This window comes from Homalodisca vitripennis, chromosome 3 (assembly GCF_021130785.1).
Source record: "Homalodisca vitripennis isolate AUS2020 chromosome 3, UT_GWSS_2.1, whole genome shotgun sequence".
Lineage (NCBI taxonomy): Eukaryota > Metazoa > Arthropoda > Insecta > Hemiptera > Cicadellidae > Homalodisca > Homalodisca vitripennis.
This window is the reverse complement of record NC_060209.1, coordinates 45,425,611-45,451,798: the sequence shown is the minus strand read 5'-3', so window position 1 is coordinate 45,451,798 and position 26,188 is coordinate 45,425,611. Positions and strand designations below refer to the sequence as shown.

At 30.9% G+C, this 26,188-nt stretch overlaps 1 protein-coding gene across 1 annotated transcript in view; it reads right to left on the bottom strand.

Annotated features, from left to right (window-relative positions):
* LOC124356856 (multidrug resistance-associated protein 1-like) overlaps positions 1-26,188 on the bottom strand; it is a 115,948-nt gene that overhangs the window by 43,131 nt on the left and 46,629 nt on the right. The window contains 10 exon segments of the mRNA XM_046808118.1: positions 2,724-2,943; positions 5,110-5,224; positions 6,690-6,795; positions 8,471-8,651; positions 9,462-9,632; positions 10,245-10,421; positions 12,891-13,090; positions 14,153-14,237; positions 18,882-19,028; positions 22,276-22,413. Of these exon segments, the coding sequence (XP_046664074.1) occupies positions 2,724-2,943; positions 5,110-5,224; positions 6,690-6,795; positions 8,471-8,651; positions 9,462-9,632; positions 10,245-10,421; positions 12,891-13,090; positions 14,153-14,237; positions 18,882-19,028; positions 22,276-22,413 (1,540 nt within the window).

The window sequence follows — 26,188 nt, the reverse complement described above, 5'->3', positions numbered from 1 at the left end:
TAATAGTTAACACGTGTAGAATAGCACTCATAGCATTTTAGTAGATACTTTTGGATTAATTCTATTTTTCATCAGTGGAGAGCATAACTCTTGACATGTTGGTGACTGTGTTGTGGCAATTCTGGCAAAGAAAGGAAAAAAGTCACACTCACCTAATTTTCCAGATTTGGCTCCTTGTTACTTCTGGTTATTTCCTTAAGCAAGAAGGAACTAAAAGAACTCAAATGCACAAATAGTGAAGACCATTTCAGCAATTTGTAAGCTACTACCAATGGAACAAATGGTCTATGTTTTGTCTTTGAGAAGTAGGAGTGGACTGACAGCATAGGACCGTGCATTGTGATGGAAAGGGGTTATTTTTAAAATTTATGTGTTAGTTTATAAATATATGGGCAATTAGGAATAATAACATTTTTGAGGATATCGGCTCATTACCTTTTGATAAAACTTAGTAATTTCACCAATAAAACAGTATTTCAAGTTTGTATGTTCAGGATCACCTTTTGGACACCAAGAATTTTAAATACATAACTGATTTTAGACTTAAAAGCCATTTAGCAGAAAACCTGATGACCATATGATAACATCAAAATTCTCAATACTACAAAGAATTAATCCTTACTCTTTAAAATTTAAACCTTTCCTATTGACATATAATAATAAAACATAAAATTGACATAAACTTCACTGTGCTCAATTAACAATAATTACCTGGTTCAAAACATGAATTTTTTTGTTAATTAATAGAAATACTTTACAAATAACAGAATCATGTAATTTTTAAGAGAAATCAATGCCATCTTCATTACATTTTTAAAAATATTTACTTTATCAATTTACTTTATATTTATATCCAGTTAATGAACTTACTTTTTACTGTATGTTTAATATTATAATGTTATTGTTTAGATGTTTACTTGATTTATGAATAAAAACCTTGTTAAATTAAAAACCACACATACAATAACAATTATTCAAGATCGTGTTGTTTAAGCTTATTTTTAAAGTGTACATCCAAATTTTGTTTTAATTCAATACATGTTTTAAGATATTACCTTTAGGTGAGCCAAACTAGTTGGATTATGCCATTTCACCTGTCAAACATCTCATCTAGATCTGTAAACTGTTCAAGTTACAGTTAGTACTGAAATTTAATCCTTCGTTTCCAAAACCTTTAGTAAAAAATTTCAAAGCTTTCAGTGTTTTCAACTATGTCAAACTATTTGCAGCAAGCATTGAATTCTCCCTCACCAAATCCATCACCCTCAGCCAAGAAAAGTTACAAAACTGCTTCAGTAACATATTTTATTAATACCAGCTTTGGTAATGAATACTTAATAATACTGTGTTAAATAAATATAAAGCAGCAACATGTAAAAGCATGGTGGTTGCAAAAATAAGAAAATGGTGCCAGAATAACTATTGCAACTAATATATCGCTTAATACTGCTTTTCAAAGAAAAAATAAAATTGCAAAAGGAAACATACAAAATAAGCAATAACACATATACCAAACCTCAACCAACAAGTGCATTAAATAAAAGAAAAGAAACGTGAATAATTACATAGAACTAAACTATCTACAACAAAAACATAGACAATTTGAGTTTTTAGGTCAAAATGGATATAAAAGTATACATATATGTATATTTAAACTAAAAATAAGAGAATAAATAGTATTAAAACATAACCCAAACACTTAAAATGAAAAATGACAATGCAATTGATAAGAGTAAAAAATATTTATCATACATTATCTCATACAACTATTACTTTATTTCTGGGTGCATGGAAATAAAACAAAACCTGAACAAACATGACCCAAACTGTTAGAAAACCTATAAAAATAAGATAAAAATGTACAAATACAGTTATAACAGTAATTATTTTATTGAGAAACTAAAGAAAAGTAACATTAAATACGTTTTTTTTTTTTGTTACTTTTAATTACAAAAATTTGTATTTTCAACAAATAGTAGAATTACTTCAGTATCTACTTCAGATTGTGTATTAGTGCTTACATTTAGTCCAAAGGGTTAAGTTACGTTAAACCAGTTAACTATTATCAAAAGTGTTCAGTTCACCTTTGAGATTTATTGATAAGTAAAACTATTTCAATATAAGACCAAACTTAACTATATAATTAATGCTTGATCAGTTCAAAATACAATATTGTGCTATAAAAAATGATTTAATACATAACTATTTAATACTACTTCCTAACATATTTTAACTGAACTAACTATTAATCACATTGAATGTTTTATCATACTAATTAAAAAAAAAAAAATTTTTTTTGTACAGATAAAAATTTATTTTTTTGGTTTGATTTAATTATTCATATTAATATTAACTCAAGTATAAAAGATATCTTAGCATATTTAAGTTTAATGCATTACCTACCAATAGATTTATATTAATTAAGTGAATAATTCATCTGTAACACTCTACAGAGAGAAATGACCCACATTCTAAATATTTCTTGCTCATTTGAATTATTTTTTAAGTAACAGGAAATCAGCTTTTTTAGAGAAATATTTGGATAAATTATAAATTTAGCCACAGGTCATGCATGAAAAAATAAACAAAGCTTATTTATTAGCCAATAGCATACAAATTAACGCATATGAAACTGATCATCCAAAGGCAAATATTAATCGATACAAATATTTTATCAGAAAAGACATGCTTTTCCTGCACACTAAACCAGACGGTACGCTTACCTTGTCCCAGACCTAGACCAGCATAGACTGATAGGTACATGTCACGCTTGCCCTCGTCCTGCGTGCCATTGACTATGAGGGACGTGTCGCTTGACCACCGTGACAGCCAAATGTTTGAGCCGATTGAGAACATTTGGAACAGAATGTTGAGGCCTATTGTAACTAATGTCAGTACAGCTCCAACTGACTTCAGGTAATGCATGTACACATGTTTCTTCACCTGTAAATCAAAGTTTCAAAGTAGTATCAAAGTACTTTGATACAAATAGATCTCTAACGGTGAAGTAAAATCATATAATCTTATTAAAATTAAAATTGATGGATCTGATACTATAACAGGAATGTTTTATATGCAGAAAACATTGCCCTGACTAACCCAACACAATGAGGTCAAAACAACAGGCAGCACAGTTAATAAATTCTGACATTAACAATCTCAGAAAACAATGTGATACTTAGAGGCTAAAATCTAATCCTTGTAAAACTGAAGTAGCAAGCTTCATCTAAAAAATAAAAACTGCTGAATACAAACTAAATTTATCTTTTAATGGTAATTTTATTCTTAACTATTTTATATTATAATTATATTTAAATTTATTCTTTTAAGAGACGAATACAACCCATTGTAACGCTGGATTGATTTCTTACTTTTAAGAGACACATACAAAAAAACCACAGCAAAAGTTAAACCACAGCTAGGGGAATCAATGAAAAACCTTGCGCACATCTGCCTTGTCCCTAGTAAAATACAATGTGAGCATTACTTTCCCATCTGCACAGATACAGTGCAGCATTGTTGTTAAATGAGATATGACACTGTTACATTCACTGAAACCTGATAACTGTAATCGGGTCAATCAAACAGACACTAAATTGAACAAAATAAAAAAAAGTTATTGCAACTTGATCTTTTCAGTACATTTAATGTACTAGTACATCATCAGCAGCACTACGCACATGAGTAAAATTAATATGCATAAAATTATACTCAAAAGTAAAAAGTTTGTTTAAAATCTTAATTAAAACAGATTTCTTGATTACAAAATCAATACTTTCAAATGGTACTTTTTGTCTTAAAATGACACAAACATTGTTTTACACAAAAATAGCTTATTTTAGGATCAGATAGGATCAATACTACTACAATGTTATAGACATCAACAAATAAAATGTGTAGGAAAATACATTACACAAGACAGTATTTATATTAATTTAAGGCATAACAATATGATTAGACTAAACATAACCAATAATTTTAAGTCTAGGTCTAAGGAAAAGCCCACGTTCTCTGAGAGCCTGTACCACCCAGACATAATGGAGTACGCATACAAAACATGAAAAAAACTATAAATGTACGTAACAAAAATCTGTTAACGCAAGTCAGCCAAAACAATGCCATACATCAACCGTCCTAAATAAGATTAATATTAACTTGTTAAAACACTTTTTCCACCGATGTTCAAACATTTGTTGTAGCGGGTGATCAATTTGTCTATACCATCTTCGTAGAAGGTTTCAGCCAACGAATGTAGTCACGACTCCAAGCCTTCACTTCATAGTTGGTTTCAAAGCGTTGGCTGCATCACTCGCATTTCATGTGCAGGAACAAGTGGTAGTCAGATAGTGCCAAATCCGGGCTGCAGGGCGGGTGATCGAACTTCTCCCAACAAAATTGTCGAACTAATGTTTGTCACCAGCGGTATGGGGCCGAGCATTGTCATGGAGCAACACAATTCTGTTACTGAGCAATCCTCTCAATTTCTTTTTGAATTGCCCACTTTATTTTTCTTGAGGTTTCGCAATACCTTGCCATATTAATGGTCTCACCTCTTGGGAGAAATTCAATCACCAAAACACCTTTCCGATCCCAAAAGACAGTGCACATGATTTTTTGTGCAAACATTGTCGTCTTGAATTTTTGTTTCTTCGGAGATTGCGTGTGTCGCCATCCCTTTCTCCCCTATCCAACCTCAATAAAATTCTTGTCATCTTTCAATACTAGTATAATACACACCTGGTTCAAATTACCCACAGAAAGTACTGATGCATCTTTATTACTTTTGATGAAGCAAATAAATGAAATACCAATATGTTGCTACTCCTGTCCTGATAGGAAAGTCATCACTGAGTCTTGTTGCTCATCCTTAATTCCTTACTGATCATGCTCATCCTGTCAAAGGATTACGAATTATTTTGCACAGATCTAAATTGACTAATAACTGACCAAATATAGAGTCTAAGGTTTACAGTTTTATGGAATACTCACAAAATCAACATCACTGATGAACCAAAACCATCTACAAGTTTATACTACAGATAAAAAAATGCTTTTTTTCTATCTATAGTAAGATACAAGCAAGTAAGAAATAAACTAAATGTTGCTTACCGAACCAGTTTCGGCTTTTTCAGCTTCTATAAGTTTATCTCCTTGTTTTTTGGCAGTGTGGTTCTGAGTCAACAGTTTGGTATCTGGATTTGTACTCTCCGATGAAGACCTCTGTCTGTAAAACATATGTAAAATAGGTGATTAGACTTTTAACAGGTTTTAATAATTAGACATTTTTCTGAGCACTGCAAGCACAAAAATGAATCAAATGTGTCTTGACTTTTGCTAGTTTCAGAGAAAAGCATAGGTGTTATACAGGTCACGTGACTTTAAGAGCCTCTATTTGTAGAGTTTCATTACCCATCAGCTCTTTTGGCTTTCACATGATTAGTAGGGATAAAAAATAACAAGTTGGGAGTTTATATTCTCTCTCTAAATATATATAGGGTTCATAAAAAAATCAATCCTTACAAAATAAAGATAGAAAAACAACTACCAAGAAGGTGCTGCTATCAGATGTGGTACAAGCAACAGCCTGATATTGTATGTGTGTAAAACATTAAATTTTCAACATCTGTTTCCTTCTTGGGCAAAGTAAAATGCGGCAAGTAAAATGCATACTTTTTTATCTAGACTATTTGCTACGAAATATATTTACTGTTTTCTGTGTATTTGCTGTTTAATTAAATATTTTGACTCATATTTTCATTATCATTATTTAGTTTTCAACATACGCTTCAAAAATTTGTATTTCGCTCAGAGTAATACTGTCTTTAAAAATAACATAATTACATTCGTTAACAGGTTTTAAAATGTTTTTTAACTAACAACAAAACACTAAAAGTAAAAACTGGTTTTAAATAATACACAAAAAAATATAGACATATTTTTAACATGTGTTAAGAAGACAAAGTATGATAGTGTAATTCTTGAGATCTGCACACTATTCCTGTTCCTATGAAGCATTGCGTGTTATATGTTACATCTGATCATTATTTACAGCTGTAGATTTAAAAGGTAAAAAATAAATTTTCTATTTTCAGTGAATTAGTAAATTTTCCGTTTTGTTTTCTCATACATATTCATTTGTAAAAAATACAAAAGTAAAGCCTTTTTAATAAATCAGCTTTAATTTTTTTACTTTCTATAATAATTTAAGAAATCTTCAAATAGAACTTTGAACAAACTAACAGTAGTTTTTAAGCTAATTGCACGTTAGAGAGAAATAAAGAAATTTGTATCAAGCGCTTTAAAGTGTTATACATTATCCAAAAAGGACTGTTCAGATGACACAAATATGACATATTTGTCATATAAGTTGCACCACTAATGATCATATAGTTAATAATGATAGCAACTGTTTATGTTAATAGGCATATATTCTTGGTATTAGAATTTAAGACATTCTTACAATAAGTTATACATATGTGTTTTCATTCAAAATTTGACATTCTTAATTTTATACCCAATAATCAGTTGATTCAACCTTTTTCAAATTTGATCTTAAGTTTTATTTATAAGAGGATATACTAGATGAAGTAAAAATTGTTCTTGCATTATACTTCAATCTTGGAGTATTTAGTTTTTACGGGATTATTTCATAAACTTTCAATTATTAATCTATAAAACTTATGATTTACCTCTGCAGAGAGTGTGTTGAACTCTCACTGTCTCGAGATCGTTGTCGAGCCAGCTTCTGTTTCAATTCAACATTGGATTCTAACAGTTCTGTCATCTCTTCTGGTACTGAAATCAAAAGTTTAATTTTTACTTGTAACACAAACTTTTATTTAGCTTCTTTAATGTATACACATACTTATCTGGCATACAGAAATTTTTAATTGAATTGGTTATTTTAATAATTGTGAAATAAAAAGACAAACGTATGAGGATGGAAAAAAGTTTATAAATAGTTTTGTATAAAGAATTTCTAAATACTTTTTTATTTGTTTGAAGCTTATTACTGATGATGGTTGACTTGAAAGATACAGATTTATTGGCATTTATCATCATTGTATGTCACAACAACAAATCACAACATTCGAGAACTGGGGTCTGATATTTTCAGGTGTGAATTTCTAAAATATAAAGTTAACCATACAAATATGTAAAAATTCAAACACATGGTGATAAACACACTAAAGTAGAGAAAAAATTTCATGTGAAAATATTTACGGTTTATCTGGTATCATAGTATCCATTTATGTATATTCCAAACCTGAGTCGTTTGATTATGAATGGGGTCATTATTGTGATTACCAACACACTACTTATCTGTTTGTGATGAATTATGTTAGTTATCCTTTACAAACTTATCAGTGAGTGGGCACCAATGTATGTACACTTGTTCTGAACCTAATAAATAACGTGCTGATGTCATACTGTGCAGCACTACTACAGTTACAACTTTAACACCATTAAAATCTACAATTAAACCACTTAATTATGTAATTAGTTGAACAATTGCACATTGGATAAACAAATTAACGCCTATGCCCTGAACAAGAAACTACCAGAAATGCAAAATACTTATCAGTTTGTACCCATTTTCACTCTTTGGTGAACACCTGACGGTACAAAAAGTAAGACTGTTTTAAAGACATTTATTCTAAAACAACAACAGAAAATATAATATTAATATATTCCAGTGATCATATGTTTGTTTACTTCTGAGCAGCTGTGGTCCGTGCATAGATGCAGCAGACGTGCATAAACACAGGCATAGAAAATATTAAATTAAGTCAAATACTGTTTGCAAATTCACTAGTAATATTTGCAAATAAAAGATCACTAATTTTTATTGCTTAAGTTACCTATACATGGTTTTTTTCACGAAATGTTGATTAAAAATATGCTATGGAATAAATAAAAACCATTTAATTTTCTGTACATCAGAGTATCACTTTATTAACTACAATTAAGAACGTTTGATGTATCAGAGGTTGGTCTCAACAAATTTAAATTGATGCTAACCCCTAAAAACATTACTAAACATTTACAAAAGTTTACTTTTTTAAAGTTTTCACAAAAAGTTCTTTATGTTTGTACAAAAACTAAAACTGCATTATAAATGTCTATAGATTCCTGTAAAATCATCACCATTAATAGCTTGTTAGGTACTCAATAAAATAGAACCATAACTTCATAAAATATCTCATTTAAAAATTATGAAGTGTTGATTTATTATTTTGGATAAATCACAACTTAACCAACCACAATGGGTCAAATGGATGGTCTGACTTTAACGAAATTAAGCACACCCAAATGATTTTTATTTTAAGTTAACTTTTATTATAAAAAGCAAAATTTCCTCTATAATAATTAAAAAATTCTGATTACACATCCACAAATTCAAGACCACTATGAAACAGACTTATGAGAAGAATTAACAAAATTGGATCTTCTCTGTATGAGGACTTACAATCTACTTGATCCTCCTCGCCAGCCTCCTGAAGGTACTGGACCAAGAAGTCTGCGAAGGCTCCCTTCTGAGCCAACAACTCTTTGTAGGTTCCACTTTCTGTCACTTGGCCCTCCTTCAGCACCACTATCAGGTCCACCTCTGGCAGGTAGGTGATGGCATGGGTCACTAGTATACGAGTCTGTATATCACAAATGTCATCAGTACGGCAGACTTTGGTTATTGAAAAGAACTTTATGTCCACTTCGGATATTTGCAAAATATAGTGTATTCATAAACTTTGCTTATCCAATTTGTTTGAGATACACGGATAAATTGAATAAACTGAAGATGAACTGCAATTCTAAATATGAATAAGACACTGATATTTTTCAGGTCACCAATGATAATTAACAAATAAAATTGTATTATAAACAACATCATTTACACTATATATGTGATATACAAATCTATTGGTCAGGTAATACAATCACGCAATAATGGTTTTCTAATACTCTTGGAATATTATCCAGCTGCATTTTAGATGTTGAAAATATGTTCATGAACACTATTAATAACTCCAAAATATGTTTATTTAAAAAAATATATGAGCATTTTTCATTTTTTGTCCAAATTTGCATCATAATTTTAAAAAGTACGATAATTTTGTCTATTGCAATTGTGTTCAGTAATAAAGGGTTGAATATAAATATTATGTAACTTAAATATGTTTTAACTGTTGCAAATATTTTTAAATGTACAAAATGAATGACAGCTTTTCAACAAGGCTAACAAATATAAAGGATTCGTACAAAAATCACATTATTATTTTCAAAATTTACATTAGGTCAGATTAAGCAACCAAATAATATAGTGATAAAATTCAGGAGCCTCTTAGGATATTTTTGATTTTGAGAACAAGGGACTTTTATTAAAGTCAAGACTAATAAAATCATTTCTGCAGGACAGAGAATTGATAAAAATTATTTTGGTTTATAATTTATATATTTACCTTTTTCTTAAGTACACCTTTATGCCCAATGACGTTCTCAAAGATATGTTTTCCGACATGAGAATCCACTGCACTGAGAGGATCGTCCAACAAGTAAATGTCAGAGTTGCTGTAAACAGCTCGAGCTAAGCTGACTCGCTGCTTCTGGCCACCACTCAGGTTTATTATACCCTGTCAAAACAAGTAAATGTCAGAGGAGTTGCTGTAAACAGCTCGAGCTAAGTTAACTCGTTACTTCTGGCCACCACTCAGGTTTATTATACCCTGTCAAAACAAGTAAATGTCAGAGGAGTTGCTGTAAAAAGCTCGAGCTAAGCTGACTCGCTGCTTCTGGCCACCACACATGTTTATTATACCCTGTCAAAACAAGTAAATGTCAGAGGAGTTGCTGTAAACAGCTCGAGCTAAGCTGACTCGCTGCTTCTGGTCACCACTCATTTTTATATTCAGCATACTTTGTCTTTTTCAAATTCTTACAACTTTGAGACAGTTATGCTATGTATTATAACTCTTTGATTTGCGATTATACATGTACAAAACAGACAATAATTGTATTAACATATTGATAAATAATTCTAATATATATATCACCATTGCATAACTTTGCTTAAAATTTAGTGGATGCAGAATTTTATTCTTGCAATGGCATATTATTATTCTGTTATTAGAGCAAAATATTACACTACTTAATCTTAACAATCTTAACATTAACCAATGTAATAATAACAAATATTATGTAAATAAAGAGTAGATTTATGTAGAGTGTAATTCAAATATAAGTACCTTCTCTCCTATTTCAGTCAAATCTCCAGCTGGTAGCATGTCGAAATCTTGCTGTAAGGCACAAGCCCGAGTGATTTTGGTGTAATTGTTGGGCTCGTAACCTTGTCCAAACAAGATGTTGTCCTTGAGAGTGGCGTTTTGGATCCAGGCTTGTTGTGGCACATATGCAATCGATCCCTGTACAGAAAACGTTACATTGTAACACAAAGTACGGATAATGATGCTCATAAGTGAACAACGCCATTTCTCGGCTTCAAAATGAACTAATATTTAAGCAGAAATTGATCAGATAGAAATAATAGTAGGAAAATTACTTCAGGTTTCTACATACTGAAAAGGTTTCTACATATTCTACCTCTGCAATTTACTCACACATATTCTACAGTGTTTTTGGAAGAAGTTTTAATAAAACCTTAGAAAGAATACTTGTTTACAAAACAGAACAATAAGAATAATGCTCAATTTATTGATTACGTTATTTCTATTATCATTCTGTAACTTCAGAGATACAAGTTTTTGATCAACTTCTAAATTTATAATGGCCATTCTAGTGATAAGCAAATCTAAAATTTTAAAATCTCATATCAAATTCTGAATCTTAATTAAAGCATTGATTCCCGATAAATGAATTTCAAATCCTAACATGTTTTTTCTAACCTAAGTATGATTGAGACAAAATCATCATCAATCCAATTTCTGTTATTCTTAAACCTTTCAAGAATTACTAGCATAGTATACTTTTAAAAATAGTTATTCCATTACAAACTCAATTGATTTTGTTTTTTCGAATAAAAATTCATTTAAAAAAGAAATGTTTTATTGAAAAACCAGTTTTATATTAGCTTTTAAACATTTTTCACTGCATAATTTATTAATGTTCAACACAAAACAAAAAGATTTCAGATATCTTCATAAATAATAGCTTCACATATTTCTTCTAAAGCCTTGTGCTTTTGGCAAAAAAATCTCTGGCACTTTTCGCATATTAACTTAAAAAATAGTGGGGCATTTCTCAGCATCTAAAATTTGTATGTTGAAAAATTTCAAACCATCCTTAGTCATGATCAAAAATACAGTAAAATAGTTTTCATCTGTGATGTTGGTATTACTAAATGTTGGTAATTATGCCTTTTTAAGTTATCAATACAATGCAATGAAATACACAACAATCGAACTAGTGAGTTCATCTGTGACACGTGTTTAAAGCTGTAGTCCCCGAATTATTATTTTTCTAATAGAATTTTTGTTAAACATTAGTCATAATGTTAACGAAAGAAGAAAGGATTTTCGCATTAAAAGCATTTGATAAAAGTGGTGCTACTGCAGTTGTTAATGAATGGGGAATACACTTTAGATCAAAACCACCGTCTAGACAAACAGTGTACGACATACGAGATAGATTTGAACAACATGGATCTGTTATGGATGCACCAAGGTCTGGCCGCCCAAGAACAGTCTCAACTGATGACAATTTATTGTGGGTATGTTTAGCTGTAACCAAAAGTCCTCAAAAATCGACCAGACGGTTAGCATCTGAGCTGGATTTATCACGAAAGTCAGTGCAAAGAATGTTATACAAACAGAATTATAAATCTTACATACCACGTTTATTACATGGGTTACTTGAAGATGATCCAGATCGACGACTTCAGTTTTGTGGATTGATGCTTAACCAACACAAACATGATCCTAACCTTTTTAATAAAATTATTTGGTCTGACGAGGCCAATTTTAAGTTAAGCGGATAAGTTAACAGACATAACTGTACTTATTGGTATACTGACAATCAAAGTCTTTTGTTAGAGCAACAGCTGAATCAATCTGGTGTGAGTGTTTGGGGGGCAATATCATCATTTGGCGTACTTGGACCATATTTTTTTGAAGGAACAGTGACAGGAGAAAAATATTCGGATATGCTTCAGAATTACGCGGTATCAGGACTCATGACGTTTGCAGAAAACTTTCAAGAACTTTACTTTCAACACGATGGTGCTCCACCTCATTACGCCACTGCCGTTCGCGATTATTTAAACGAACGTTTCCAAAGAAAAGTTATTGGTCGAAGGGCAGATATTGACATGCCCCCATGTTTACCAGATATCACACCAATGGATTTTTTCCTATGGGGAGTAGTCAAGAACTCTGTTTATTCTCGAAAGCCTCATACTATTGACGAACTGAGAAAATATTATTTAGAAAAACACGATAATTAGTTAATAAAGTTACCTTTTTTATGATTTTTCATGAACAAACTACAACAAAAACATGTTATAGCAAGTGGTAATTTGCGTACTGCCGATCAGCTTCCATCTAGCAGAAGAATATATGTAGCAGACTTGTGGTAATGCACAAAATAATAATTATACCAAATATTAACTGCAAGCTAAATATTATTTGAAAATGCGTGCCAGTTTGTTAATTAAGTTACCTATTTACAGGTTTTCAGCTCATAAATTAATGATGCTACGGATCTCCACAAATTCGATTGTCGAAGTCGATTCTCTAATCTAAATTTTGTTGAAGATACGGTGGATTCGAAATTTGGGATTCAGCTTCAACACATCACTAACCATTCTAGCTTTCTTTCTTACCTACACTGTTACTCTTCTTATTCCCACTTAAGTGCCTGGTAATATAAAAACGTACCTTAGTGTTGACTCGTCCAGTAAGTTTTTCCATCTCGCCAAGTATCGCAGAGAGGAGTGAACTCTTGCCAGAGCCCACAGTACCCACCACAGCCACCAGGGATGCCTGTTTCACTCGTACATTGATGTTCCGTAGTACCACTGCTTCCTCCTGCATTCCTCCCCATGAGAACGTGCCATTCTCCACTACCACTGGGTCAACTAGAACGTTACATCACATTATTGTTTGTGTATTACGTCATGTCTAAGTAGATTTCGAACAACTACTTCCCAGTACACTTAAGATTATCCCATAAATCAAAATAGACTACAATGTCAGAATTGTTGAACACGACCTTTTTATATTAATGATGAATTTGTTATGATTTTCTTACTAAATAAGATTATATTTATCGTTTGTTAAACTATACTAATATAGTGCTTTAATTATACAAATTTAAATAGTATTTAATATCTTTTAACATTATTTTTTTTCTTATATAATTACATCATGACGTTAAAATTATTTTTCAACCTCTTTAATTCAAGACACTTATGTACTTTCAATTATTTTAGATAAATTATTGTATTACTATGGATCATTCGAATTTTGACTGGCACCTTGAGGTTTGAACTATCTAAGTTCCATTGTATTTATTTTCAATATTCAATCTAGGTTAATTTCAATATATATACTCAGAAAAGTTTGAAATCCGCATTTTTGTCGGATATATTTTGTACCTACATTTATTCAAATGAAATAGTGAGTGCACTGTAATGTAAGCAAAGAAACTGACACATAGATGACACGTATGAAGTAACTACTGAGCAAGCTTTGCTGAGGCAATTACATCCCCCTACCATCAGCTGTTATAATATAATTATATTATAATTAGATATAATATTTTATTATACCTTTAGTTATTTGTTTAGTATGAATAATCAGCTTTATATCGAAAATTTTTCTCTTCACAACTTCAAGCTGTCATCACCCTCCATAATAGAAAAAAATCATCAAATATCTAAACTAAAAGAAAATACTTCATAGAACAAGTAAAAGAATAATAGTCCTTTTCAAATGTATGTGTTGTGCAATGCTAAACGCTATCTGGCAGACCACTATGAGATACTGATTATCCTTCCAATACCATTTATCTTTCCCTCATACATTAAATAAGTTCCTTTACTCACCTTATACATAATAAATAATTTATTAAAATTATTACTCTAACACATTCAAAAAGTTCTTTAACCATCACTATCGGAATATCTAAAAAAACTCACATTCTGACTGATCATGTTGCACACAGTTAGGGTCCAGCTCTTCAGAGTTCATGAACTTGTTTATCCTCTTCACAGAAACCCCTGTCTACGTATTGAACATCATGACATAATTAGAAAAGTTTATTATATTACAAGTAGTTATTTGTGTTACACTGTTATTATGCTAAACAGACATAAAACAAGAATTAATAACCTCAGTAATTAACGTATACTCATCTACCAAACTTAACAATACAACATAACTGTTTCACAATTTTAACCACTTAGGCTAGTTGCACACACACCGATTTTGGACGACCGATTTTTTTACCGGCCGTCCAAATTCCAATAGTGAACTGAATGAGGGAACGGAACCTGGCACACTCGCCGACAGCTGATCGGCGCCGGTAAAATGCCGGTGAGCAGCCGGCCACTGCCACTGCGTACCGCCGTTGCCGGTGACAACAGTGGCGCATGTGACTAAACACATGCTGGCACACGCACCGATTGTTTACCAATCGTCCTCACAGCTCTCGCTCCGCCATCTTCACGAACAAATCCATTTCGTTTGGTTGAAAATCGCCAAATTTCAGCTGTTGCTTCATTGTCCAGGTTAATGTCCAAATGCACCGGTATAATGTAATGTTTTTTGTTTTAAAAATATTCATAAATCAACATACTCCTGCTAAACTATTTTTCAGGTATCTAACGAGCGGGTGCACCTTTACCGACCTACATTATTCCTTTAGAGTTGGGATTTCCACTGCAAGGAAAATAATAAAAGAAGTATGCCAAGCCATCTGGTTAGTTATGAAGAGAGCGTGTATACCTGAATTTACTAATGATTATCTTGAAACCATCGCTTCGATTTTTTATCGACCGTCAAAAATCGGTGTGTGTGTGTGCAACTATCCTCATTCAGTTCACTATTGGAATTTGGACGGCCGGTAAAATATCGGTTGTCCAAAATCGGTGTGTGTGTGTGCAACTAGCCTTAGGTACAAGATGGCTATTTACTGCAAGTTTTATAATTAATTACAAAATCATAAGTTTTAATTGTTGTAAATGCTGATTTAAACAACAGATGTTTGATCTAATGGTAATGGTACAATATTAAGATAACAGGAAAGTTATGAACTACATGATTTGTTTCCATATGAAGGAGTGGGCAAGGAAGATGTTCAGATAAATACATCAGATTTATGAGATATGTCAAATGAAGAGATAAAGTAATCTAAAATGTTTTAAGTAATCAAAGAGTAATCACAAATGCTAAACACTACTTTAGCTAGAATATTTTCAATATGGGAGCCCCAATCCACATTTTTATAAAGGGATAGTCCTAGAAATTTGGAATAAATAGCATGAGCAATCTGAATGTCTTTTATTTTTATATTTAGAAGAATGGGTAATTTTTTTGTTTGTGATTAAAAACTAAGAAATTTGTCTTATCAATGTTCAAAAGCAATTTATTATTTTCAAAACAGTTTGCAAGATAAGTTATTGTTGGATGACCCCTTCACTCTTTCCACTGAAGGGGTAGAAATTTTAATGTTTGTATTATCTGCATAAAATTACAGTTTTTCTGATTGTTCAATGCATGGCAAATCATTTGTTTCATTTGTTTATTGAAAATTAACAATATAAGCCTAATATAGAACCCTGAGGAACTCCATGCTTTATTTAGGAAATTAAAGAATTATAAATTTAATTTTATGTATAGAGTTAAATAATTATATTATATTTATATACCATGTTATTCAGGAATGTTCAAAGAACATTTTCCTTATTAATATGAAGTATACATGCGTTTTAAATGTAGTCACCACATGCTTGTTAACATTAAAATCTATTAAAAAAGGTAATTCAAAATGTTTTATTTGTACAAAAGTTATGATTGTTTATATGAAAAAAACAAACTATACACAAGATAGGGCATTTAATTTTGAGCAAATCCAAAAAGACACAAGTTTTTTAATTTGTTTACATATTATAGTAAAATTTAAAAAAAAATAGAGATGGTAAAAACTGCTACTTGTCAAACAAGTTAAACTTCAGTGTTTACTTTTGATTATTTACTCCTGTAACTATTTTATTTTTCAAATAATTATCTTTCAGCTTACAATCAAAATAAATGTAACTTAAAAAATTAAAGTTCTAGAATTTTATAAGAGCGATCATGAAAGTTACGGTCCATTGTCATAAAAAAACTGTAGTAGCTCTACAAACACAATCACAATACAAAAAAATATAATTACTAATTGTAAATAACAAACAATAACATGTATTTGCTAGAATAAAAACATGGCGTGAACCAGTTGATTAATTGCAGCGCACGCAGCTGGTGCAGTGCGCGAGAACGTAAGATATAGCTCAGAGATTACACAATGTACAAATATTTTAAGCAACATGAAAATGATCAGAGAGTTTATTAATCAAGAAATTTGGATATTTCTCTTTCTATTAAGACCATACACTGCTTGTATGTTTTGAGCATATTTTAAAGACATAATAAAAAAAGTTAAGCCATATTAAAAGACTCGATATTAGGGGCTGCAATTTAGAATAAAACTAAAACGCCTGATATCAGATTTTTTTGTTGAGAAGTTAGACAAACTGGAAATTGTTTTAGAGGGATTTTGCACATAAGTAAATATCAAGATTACATGGCGAAAGGAAATATTGTGTTCATTATTCAGTCAATTTAAGAATCATTGAAATACCAGGTGATCTAAATGTAAATACGAGGTTGCAAGACTGGGTGATATACGCAAAAACTATCAGGTTGTTGTTGATTGGACATGAGGGGAAGTGAAAGGAATGCTTGAATACTTTGTTCAAGGATCCTTTCTTTGTTTGTTATCTTATTATAATATGAATGCTATAAATTTAAATTATTATTAATATATAACATAATCTATTAATACCCTCCATTCTTACACCATATGTTGTGAAATTTACAATACCCATAGTTTCTTAAATAACCAATAACCCTAAACCAACACATTTGATTAAGCGATTTAAGTACAAAGAGCTCCTTAATGTTGGTTATACCCACATAAACAGATTATAAACTTATATAATAGCATTATACTACGTTAGTGATGGGGAAATCCAGAATTTCTAATCTCAAATCCAAATCTTAAAAAAATCTATTCTTGGTTCTCAATTTTCAAATCCTAATAGCTCTTTTTAATCTAAGTATGATTTAAAAATAATTATCACCAATCCAACTTATGGCATTCTACTACCTTATGAGTGTTTGATAATATAAAAAGTAATGAAAAAAGTAAAATAATTTGTTAATTAGGTTATCATGGGTTTTCATATACTAAGTACAAAATTATGATTTTGTGATTGGTATTTTCCATAATGCTGATCAGCTGTTGTCTGCGAATAAATGCAGCAGACTCACGAAGCTGCGCGTTTTGAAAATTCAAAGTATGGCAAAACCATATTTTAGCAATCCGTAATTTGTGCACCGTCGATCAGCCGATAATAATGCATGGCAGATCTCCACCGATTCAAATGTCAAATCACAACGATCGATCTTGAAACAGAACCTTTGTTGAAGATTGAGTGGATTCGAGATTCGACTTCAACCCCTACTATTCTACGTGTTAGATAACTACTATACTACACCACAGGATCGATCTGAAAAGCCCACAACCTGTGAAATACATACACTTTATAAGCTATACATAGAAAATATAAATGAGTTACTTTATTTTTGGATATATCATACACACATATTGTGCAAGTAAAACAAAAATGGCCTAGATGATCTAATAATAAATAGTTTGATATTTAAGAATGGAAACAAATTTGTTTAGTGAAGCTTTACGTTTAGGAGGATTATATTCCAAATTTCCTTTATAGATTTTCTTTTACACTGTCTAGTATTTTTTAGTATAAATTTAATTTAATAATTATTTGAGCACTTAACTGATATACAATGTATTTTGACCTTTGAATTACTATATTAAAATATATTAAAAATTAATAAAACAGTTTGATTTAATAATAAGTAATATCAAAGTTGTGTTCCAAAGGCATTTGCATTATTTTGCATTTATTTATAGTATACGAGTAAATATTAATTAATTTACATTACACTAATAGTAACTTTACATTAATTCTTACAACTCAGTCATATTAGCCAAATCTTTTAATATCAAGTAAACTCATTTAATAGTGAAATGTCAATCATAAAAATAAAAATTACAAAGATAAAAAATGGAGTAAATATGTTTGGAAGAAACTGCACAACTGTACTTAGTAGCAATATGTATAATAGTAATAATAACAAATTACTACCATACTTCAATAATTACTGCAATTTTAAAGTTGACAGTTGTTTTCAATTTTTACTGGTTCCTTAATTTTGAATTATTAAAAATTTACTGTAATTATTAAAGTAAACTTTATTTATGCTTAATTTTTCAGTCCTTTAAAAGCTGTTTTACTGTGAAGAAAGTGCTAATATAAATATTTTGATCAATACATAAGTTTTGAATTTTTTTATATCATTACACAAAGTTCTTAAAATGACACAACACTCCCATCAAATCTCTGAAAAATCCTTTTTAGTAATATTTTCAAATATTTCTTTACTTTGAAATGGTTAAAAAGATATTTTAAAAATAACTATATTTGACAATTTTTAGTTACACAAATTTTGAGCAGTTTTCAAAGTGACATCACAAACTAAAAAAGATCTATTAAAAAAAATTACTATGAATAAACCTACCTGAACCATGTTGGATATCAGCATAGGAAGCATGGAAAGCGGGAAGCGTAGAATGTTGAACAGTGAGAGCGACACAAAAGCTTTTTCTGAGTCCAAGATGTTCTGATCGTCAATCAACACATAGACTGCGAAAGTTACCAGTGATACCTAAGAGTGCGGCTTGGTTAGAGAAGCGAATAATGTGGAACCTTTGTGCGTTTGCTCAGTGGATGCATAACTTTGATTCTGTTTAGTTCCAATTTTGTATATAGTCTTTAAACCTTGAAAACAGAAATTCTTCCCTTATGACGTTCACACTGACTATCAAAAGTTAGCAGGACAAAAAAGTATCTTATTGAGCTGACTAGAGCAAGAAGAAATCACGAATAAAGAACTTTATTAAATTTAATAAAAAAAATTTCTCCGCGCTCAGATATGTGTCTGAGTTTTCCATACATTCAACAAACCGGTGCATGTGCAAAATTTTTAGTAATTCGCAATCCTTAAATGTTAAATATTAATATTAAAATTTCATAACTATATTATATATATATATATATATATATATATATATATATATATATAGTGTGTGTGTGTGTGTGTGTGTGTGTGTGTGTGTGTGTGTGTGTTTCCCATGAAAATAATGTTATTTTTGCATCAATAAGTTACTTTTGCAGTTTATATTGATATTGGCTGGTTTGTACTTTCAAATTGAACCTATTCTAGGTACAGCAAAAAACTGATGTGTCACTTAAATCTGGGCAACACTGTGGATGTCATAAGTCAAGACATTTACCCATTACGACATATTCATAGAATTTTCGTAAATTATAATGTACACAATAAATTTAAATAAGACAATTCAGATATTTCTGTATACCACAATTCTGATGATATAGACATATCCGTATACTGCACTTTTAAGGGTTAATATCGTTTACTATTTCCTCTTTCTTGCGCTCAAGAAGCCGCTAGAGTTTTAAAATATTTAGCTTTTTGTGCAAAAATTTTTTAATAGTACAACTAAGACCAAAACCTTCAGAAAATTAGTTGTATCCCAACATGTTCCTAATTACCCTTACCATATAGGAATATAATGTTATTGTGATAAGACACAGACTGTTGCACTATTGTATTTATAATTACATAAATTATGAAGAACAATATCAGTAACAAAATAAAGTAAGTCTGAACATTAAGTAGTGATTTCAAATGTATGTAAAAAAATGATTACAACACAATATGGTTAAATCAAATGGTTCTCATTTGCTATTTTGTTGATTTTTTACCAGACTACAAACAGTACGCTAAGATTTGATTATACATTTATAAATCTTTAAAAAAGTTAGAATTCTTTTTTCCACCCACCACTGCAAATTTTACTAAAAATATATTCACAAATGTACATATGTATAAACAAAAGAGAAGCAGAATCATGCATCCACTGACCAATCATGCATAACCAATAACCAGTGCATTTATTTCCATTTGATGTACAGGGCTTATGCACTAATTCATCTATCAAAATACCTCAATGATGCCTGTCAAGAACATCGGGAACAGAGCCATGGGAAATCGCATCAAATTGAACAGTGTCAGAGACACGAATGCTTTCTCAGCATCCAATACACGAGTATTGTCTACTAAAATGTACACAGCAAAAGTTGCAAGAGAGACCTAGACATGTTAAGACATTAGAAAAACCTGTAAACATGTGTAAAAAACTGATATGAAGATGGATCAATCCTTCATATTCAAAAATTTACAAACTCTAGTGATGGCCATCTTCAGCTGTGAACGTGTTGGCTTCTAAGAAAAAAAAACTGTTTAGTAAAGAAACAAAACAAGATAAAAATACATCATTGGTGTCAAAATGATCATACATTTTAAAATAAATGAGCATTATAAGAAATGTGCTAACAATGTTATTGAAAAATGTTTAGACAAAGAAACTTGAAGCTCTCAATTATTCTGCCATGGAAACATGAGTTAACATTTTAGTAAAATAATAAGCCTTTTTCATTAATTAAAAAGATAAAATCAAATAAAATCTTTTTTACTGAAACTCTAGCCATTAATATATATTCTGAAAGAGAAAATGCCTGGAAATTGGTGCCTTTTGCTACCCCTTTTACACTCTACTAAAGACTCATGTTTGAATGTAGTTTTACTGGTAGTTTACCACTGCTATTTCCAGAATACAAATTCAACTTAATTTTTAATTTTTATTCATAATTTTTTTATTTAAACAATAAATCTATTAACAATTAACAACTACCACAATTAAAACATTTTGTAGGCCATATTACTAAAAGAAACTAAACTTTATTTTGTCACTTTCACATAATACTATATTAGGAACTAATATAAAACATTAAAAATGTTAAGTGTTTGTAACATTGCTACCAACAATATTGTTGTAAATGCAATACAGAATTTATTTATTTATCATTCAAGAACAAATGGACATTGACATCATAAGACAGAACACAACCCTGCTACTGAATCATCAAATCAATAATTATGTTTCAGTGATCCAAACTACAGTAGATCCATTGCCTGTTAATCAGAACTTGGTTATAATGTGTCCAAAAATGTAATTCATGACTAGATATTGCAATGAAATTACAGTAGAACCCCGCTAATCCGCCTTCGGGTAATCCGCCTCCTAGCTTAAACCAACCATGCCGTCGCTAATCAATGTTTGTTTACGTTTCCAGTACATCGCTTTATTTAAATCGTTCAAGTCAAATCCTGTCGATGACGCATCATTCACAGGCAGTGTGAGTGCATGTCAGTTGACCGGTGACAGTCAGTCGAAACAGTTTGTGCGAGTGTGTGTTTGTGATTTACAAACTTTACAACCGGAAATTGAAGCCCGTGACGTCAGCAAGTGGGTTGCAACAGCGGATGTCAACTGCACAACAGAAGAAGAATTAACTGATGAAAAGATTATTGAAACTGTAATGCAAGCAGATGACCAAGATAAAGATGTCGAACCCACAACATGAGTATCACATACAGAAGCGAAAAATGTGTTTGATTTGGCCCTTCAGTACATTGAACAAAGTCCAGTGTCTACCCCAAGTGGACATTTTGTGGATCCGGAAATGGAGGAATATTGCTGTGAAGTCGAGATTGTCATCTGCTAAGCAAAAGAATATTATGGACTTCTTTAGACCAACACAAAATAATTAAATTCAGTGATAATAATATTGCGATAATCTCTTAATGCATTTTTGTTTAGTTTAAACTATAGTTTTATCACGTTTTTATGTTAATAAATGTTCTCCCCTGATATTCTGACCTTTTTACTGATCCGACCATACTCTTGGTCCCGTAGGTGACGGATTAGCGGGGTTCTACTGTACTTAAATATGATAACTCTGTTAAAATGGAACAATTTGATGTTTACCAAGAAAGGTGCACAGGACCAAATGAAAGAGGTACAAGCATTGAGATAAGCAGCTTGTTTGAGCACTTTCATCTCTTTATCTCTGATTTTGAGCACTTGCTGCTCAAAACTTGGCTCCCACGCATACAGCTTCAGCACCTTTAAAAAATACAGCAAAGATTAATTGCAAAATACATATCATTCATCTCCATTACAAGGCCATCTAGCTGTTCATTTTATGTTGTAAGTTTTGGCACATACTAACTCCAAATCTTTTGCCAGCTATTGGGTTTTTATTTTATAAAGGATCTATCTGGTTTTATTTTTAACAAGTGAATACTTTTGTTGCCTAATTCCTATCATAAGGCATTGAAATATTAATCTATAATGGTATACCAAATAATTATGACCTTCTTAGATCTAAAAAATATTGTTCTATACAAATATTCATTTTTTTATGAGATAATAATTTTATATTATGATTTTTAAACGAAATATTGATATTTATAAATATACATAATACAAGATCAATGACTATCAAAACAAAGATCATGGTAAAAGCTACTAAACTATTTATTATTACACAAAATAGTCTCTCCCTAAGAAATATACTCACTGTACAGTTACAAAGACCAAGATTTCACTTTTAGCAGATTCAACAATAGGCTACATTAATGATGCAACACAAAAGTAGGCTAAAACAAAATACACAATAACAATCCTAGTGTATTCTGAACATTGTAATATGAAAACAAAGTGTTCTGATTATCTACAGGACACAATGGTGATCAAAATTTCAAAGGCTTACAACATGCTGGAATATATGTAGCACATGGGGAGGCTATTCCACCACTCACATGGGCTACCATGATTATTAAGAGATTAATCATCTTCAAATTCTAAGTATATTCTTCAAGTGTTTTAATAAATTCTTCAAAAACAAGCTCTCAAGAGTTATGGAAAATCTACAGTCACAATATAGCTGTAAAGAGGTATTTGAAGAACTAGGAATATAAACTTAGTGGGTGATTTTAATTACTAAGATTTAGCATTTGAAAACTTTGATTTATAGAGTTTTGCCTTGGAATACTTTAAAGCCATTGTGGCAAAGAATATGTAAAATTATTATTTTTATGTTACTAATTATATTTTATACTGGTATGTTCTCAATTTTAATTTATAAAATAAAAGTATTGAAATGAGATTAACCTTTTAACCCTAAAAGTGATACGAGTTGCGATCACAACACATTAAAGCACATTTCACAATTGCGATGCATTAGCGAAAATCATCATGGTGCCACTATTAAAACAATTGATATCTTTAGTATAAAAAATAAAAAAGAGTTGTTTTACTAATATATATCATTAACCCATTTACTAAACGTTAAAATGAAAATATTTTTACCCTCATGTACCGAATTAATTGTTCAGTTTGCAATGAAAATGATTATCACAAGACAAACAATTACAAAAAATGATTCGTTAAAATGATTTTTAAATTATTCATTTAAGCACAGTTAAAAATTATTACACCTTTGCACTCCGACGTCCGAAATATCGGACATCGATGTTTTGGCCAAAACCTCGGACGGACGTTACCGACATTATTGGACTTCGCTTTGACTGTTTAGGCCAAAAACCTCGGTACGTCCCGACAAATGTCTGACATTTGGTCAAAGTCCTTTTATATGGCTTTATTAAATTATCCAAATGCGGTAAATTTGCTGATGAATAACGCAAGCTTGGATAGTTGTTGGATGTAAAAACGCGTGAGTAAAACCTTTATACTCTATGACGGTGGATTTTTGCAGTTTCTTACTTTGTGTTGTAGAGGATTTGTCAACTTCACCTTCGTTCGCGTCAGCTGATTTGATCCCAACCTTCAATAGTGCTTCTTCATTGGTTTTGTTTTAGTCTGATAAGTTTTATTTTCAGTCAATAAGGTTATGTATTTGACGATCTGAGTGGATATATTTTATTGTCAGTAACATATCAGAATTCGGAATCATCTGACGATTGCCAAAAGTGAAAGTGAGGGAGGTATTACTGGTACTTTTGGGATTATACCGGACCCACACCCAGAACATTGAATCGTTATTTGACATTTTTGGCTTCTACTGATTACTAGATTTGCCGTGCGTAGAACAATATTTCCGTCAATATAAAACAGGAATTGTTCTTATCGCAAACCCCTCCCCATCCTCAGACAGAGGATCGAGCGGTCTAGTAGAAAATAACGTGATTGCAGAGTCCTCGCCGCCCCGTTTCAAGGCTTGTGCGATCGCTTTGTCTGTAACTTCCGTGTTTTTACCCCCTACATTTCTCAAAACATCAAAAATTTCAACAAAAAACAAAACATTACCAAACAAAAACTAAACTCTTTATAGAAAAAACACACAAAACTTGTTTTTTTTATTTTCTGGATCACACTCATGCCACTAAAAATGCGAGTGCCCCTCTTGGCCTCACGGTGCTCGCCAAAGCCCGCGCTGATGTTCAACGAAGAACAAACATCCCCTCCGAGAGATAGTACCTATCTAGAAAAATAACATCAAATTCTAGAGGGGCTGATCAGTAAATATAAATTAACTTGTATAATGAGAAAGGCAATGTATGTACCGTGCAAAAAACTTAAAATAATCATGTTGATGGCCGACTCCGGAAAACCTGCCGTACTAGGGATTACTCGAGAGAAGTATAAGATAACAGCGACGAACAATACCGATCACAATACCTGGAAATGCTTGTTGATTGATGGAAATTAGTTTCTGTTACTCAACTCTATACATCGCTGTAACTAACGTTCTAAGTTCAATTTGAAAAAGGTTTAAGTGTTTGGGGGCAATTAATAACGTAAATCTCTGACCCCAATTGAATAATCGTTGGCTAAGTTTGTTAATTTTGTAATTAAAGAGCTCTGTTTTTTCGAGTTCTATCATGTTCTTGTGTTCTATAAAATTTGTTATATTATTATGTGTTCATTCATACTGGTGTGTGTCGGTATACATCGCCAAAGTACCGGTATTATTGGCATAAAAAAGGTGTAAAAAGTAAATATTTCAATCATTTGACAAATAACTTTCACTATTTGGTGGAAGGAAATTGTTGGAGAAATTACAATAACCTGGCCTAACAATTATTTGTTTGTTTTATAGAGGTTAAGTTTATGGAACCATATCTCTTTATGTGCATATTTTAAAATTATGTAAGTGAACCTAGAAATATTAAATAGTTGTATAAAATGTTCAACAATCGCAGTTTTTTAAGGTTATAAACAGCTAAAAGTTGTAACTTTTGTAAACATTTTACTGAGCCAAAAAAAATTTTTTTTATGTAAGTGCAAAAAAGGTATTAAACAATAAGGTAATTTATCAAATATATCATTTTTATATAATAAAGAATTTTATATGAGAAAGTAACAACAAAACCAAATTAAAATACTCTATCTGCTAAAATTAAAAAAGGTTACAATCTTTTTAACCCTAGTAGTGTGTCCATGTTACCAAAGATAAAACGTCAGTCCATTTTTGACGTGGTTGCAAGGTTTTTTTTAACAAAAATTCGTAAAAAAAATACTTAAGATACCAAGTAAACAAATAGTGTTATATATTCGTTTTATTTCTTTCTCAGAAGATTGTACTAATTTTGGAAATAGGAATAAAATGTTTGGATATTCTTTGGTTTTCAGTATATACTTTTAATGTAAAATAATTGAGAAATTTGCAAAGAAGTTTTATATGAAAATTTCACTTGTTTGGACCGCTCTGTAATGGTATCAGAAATTATTACAGTAAGTTCAAAATGTTAAATGTATAAATAAAATGTTAGATAATTTTATGCCAAATTAAAATAATATATTAAAAATTCAATAAAACACAATTGTTAATTTTTGCCATTTTTCTTTTTAACCAAAAACGATAATACTCTTTTGG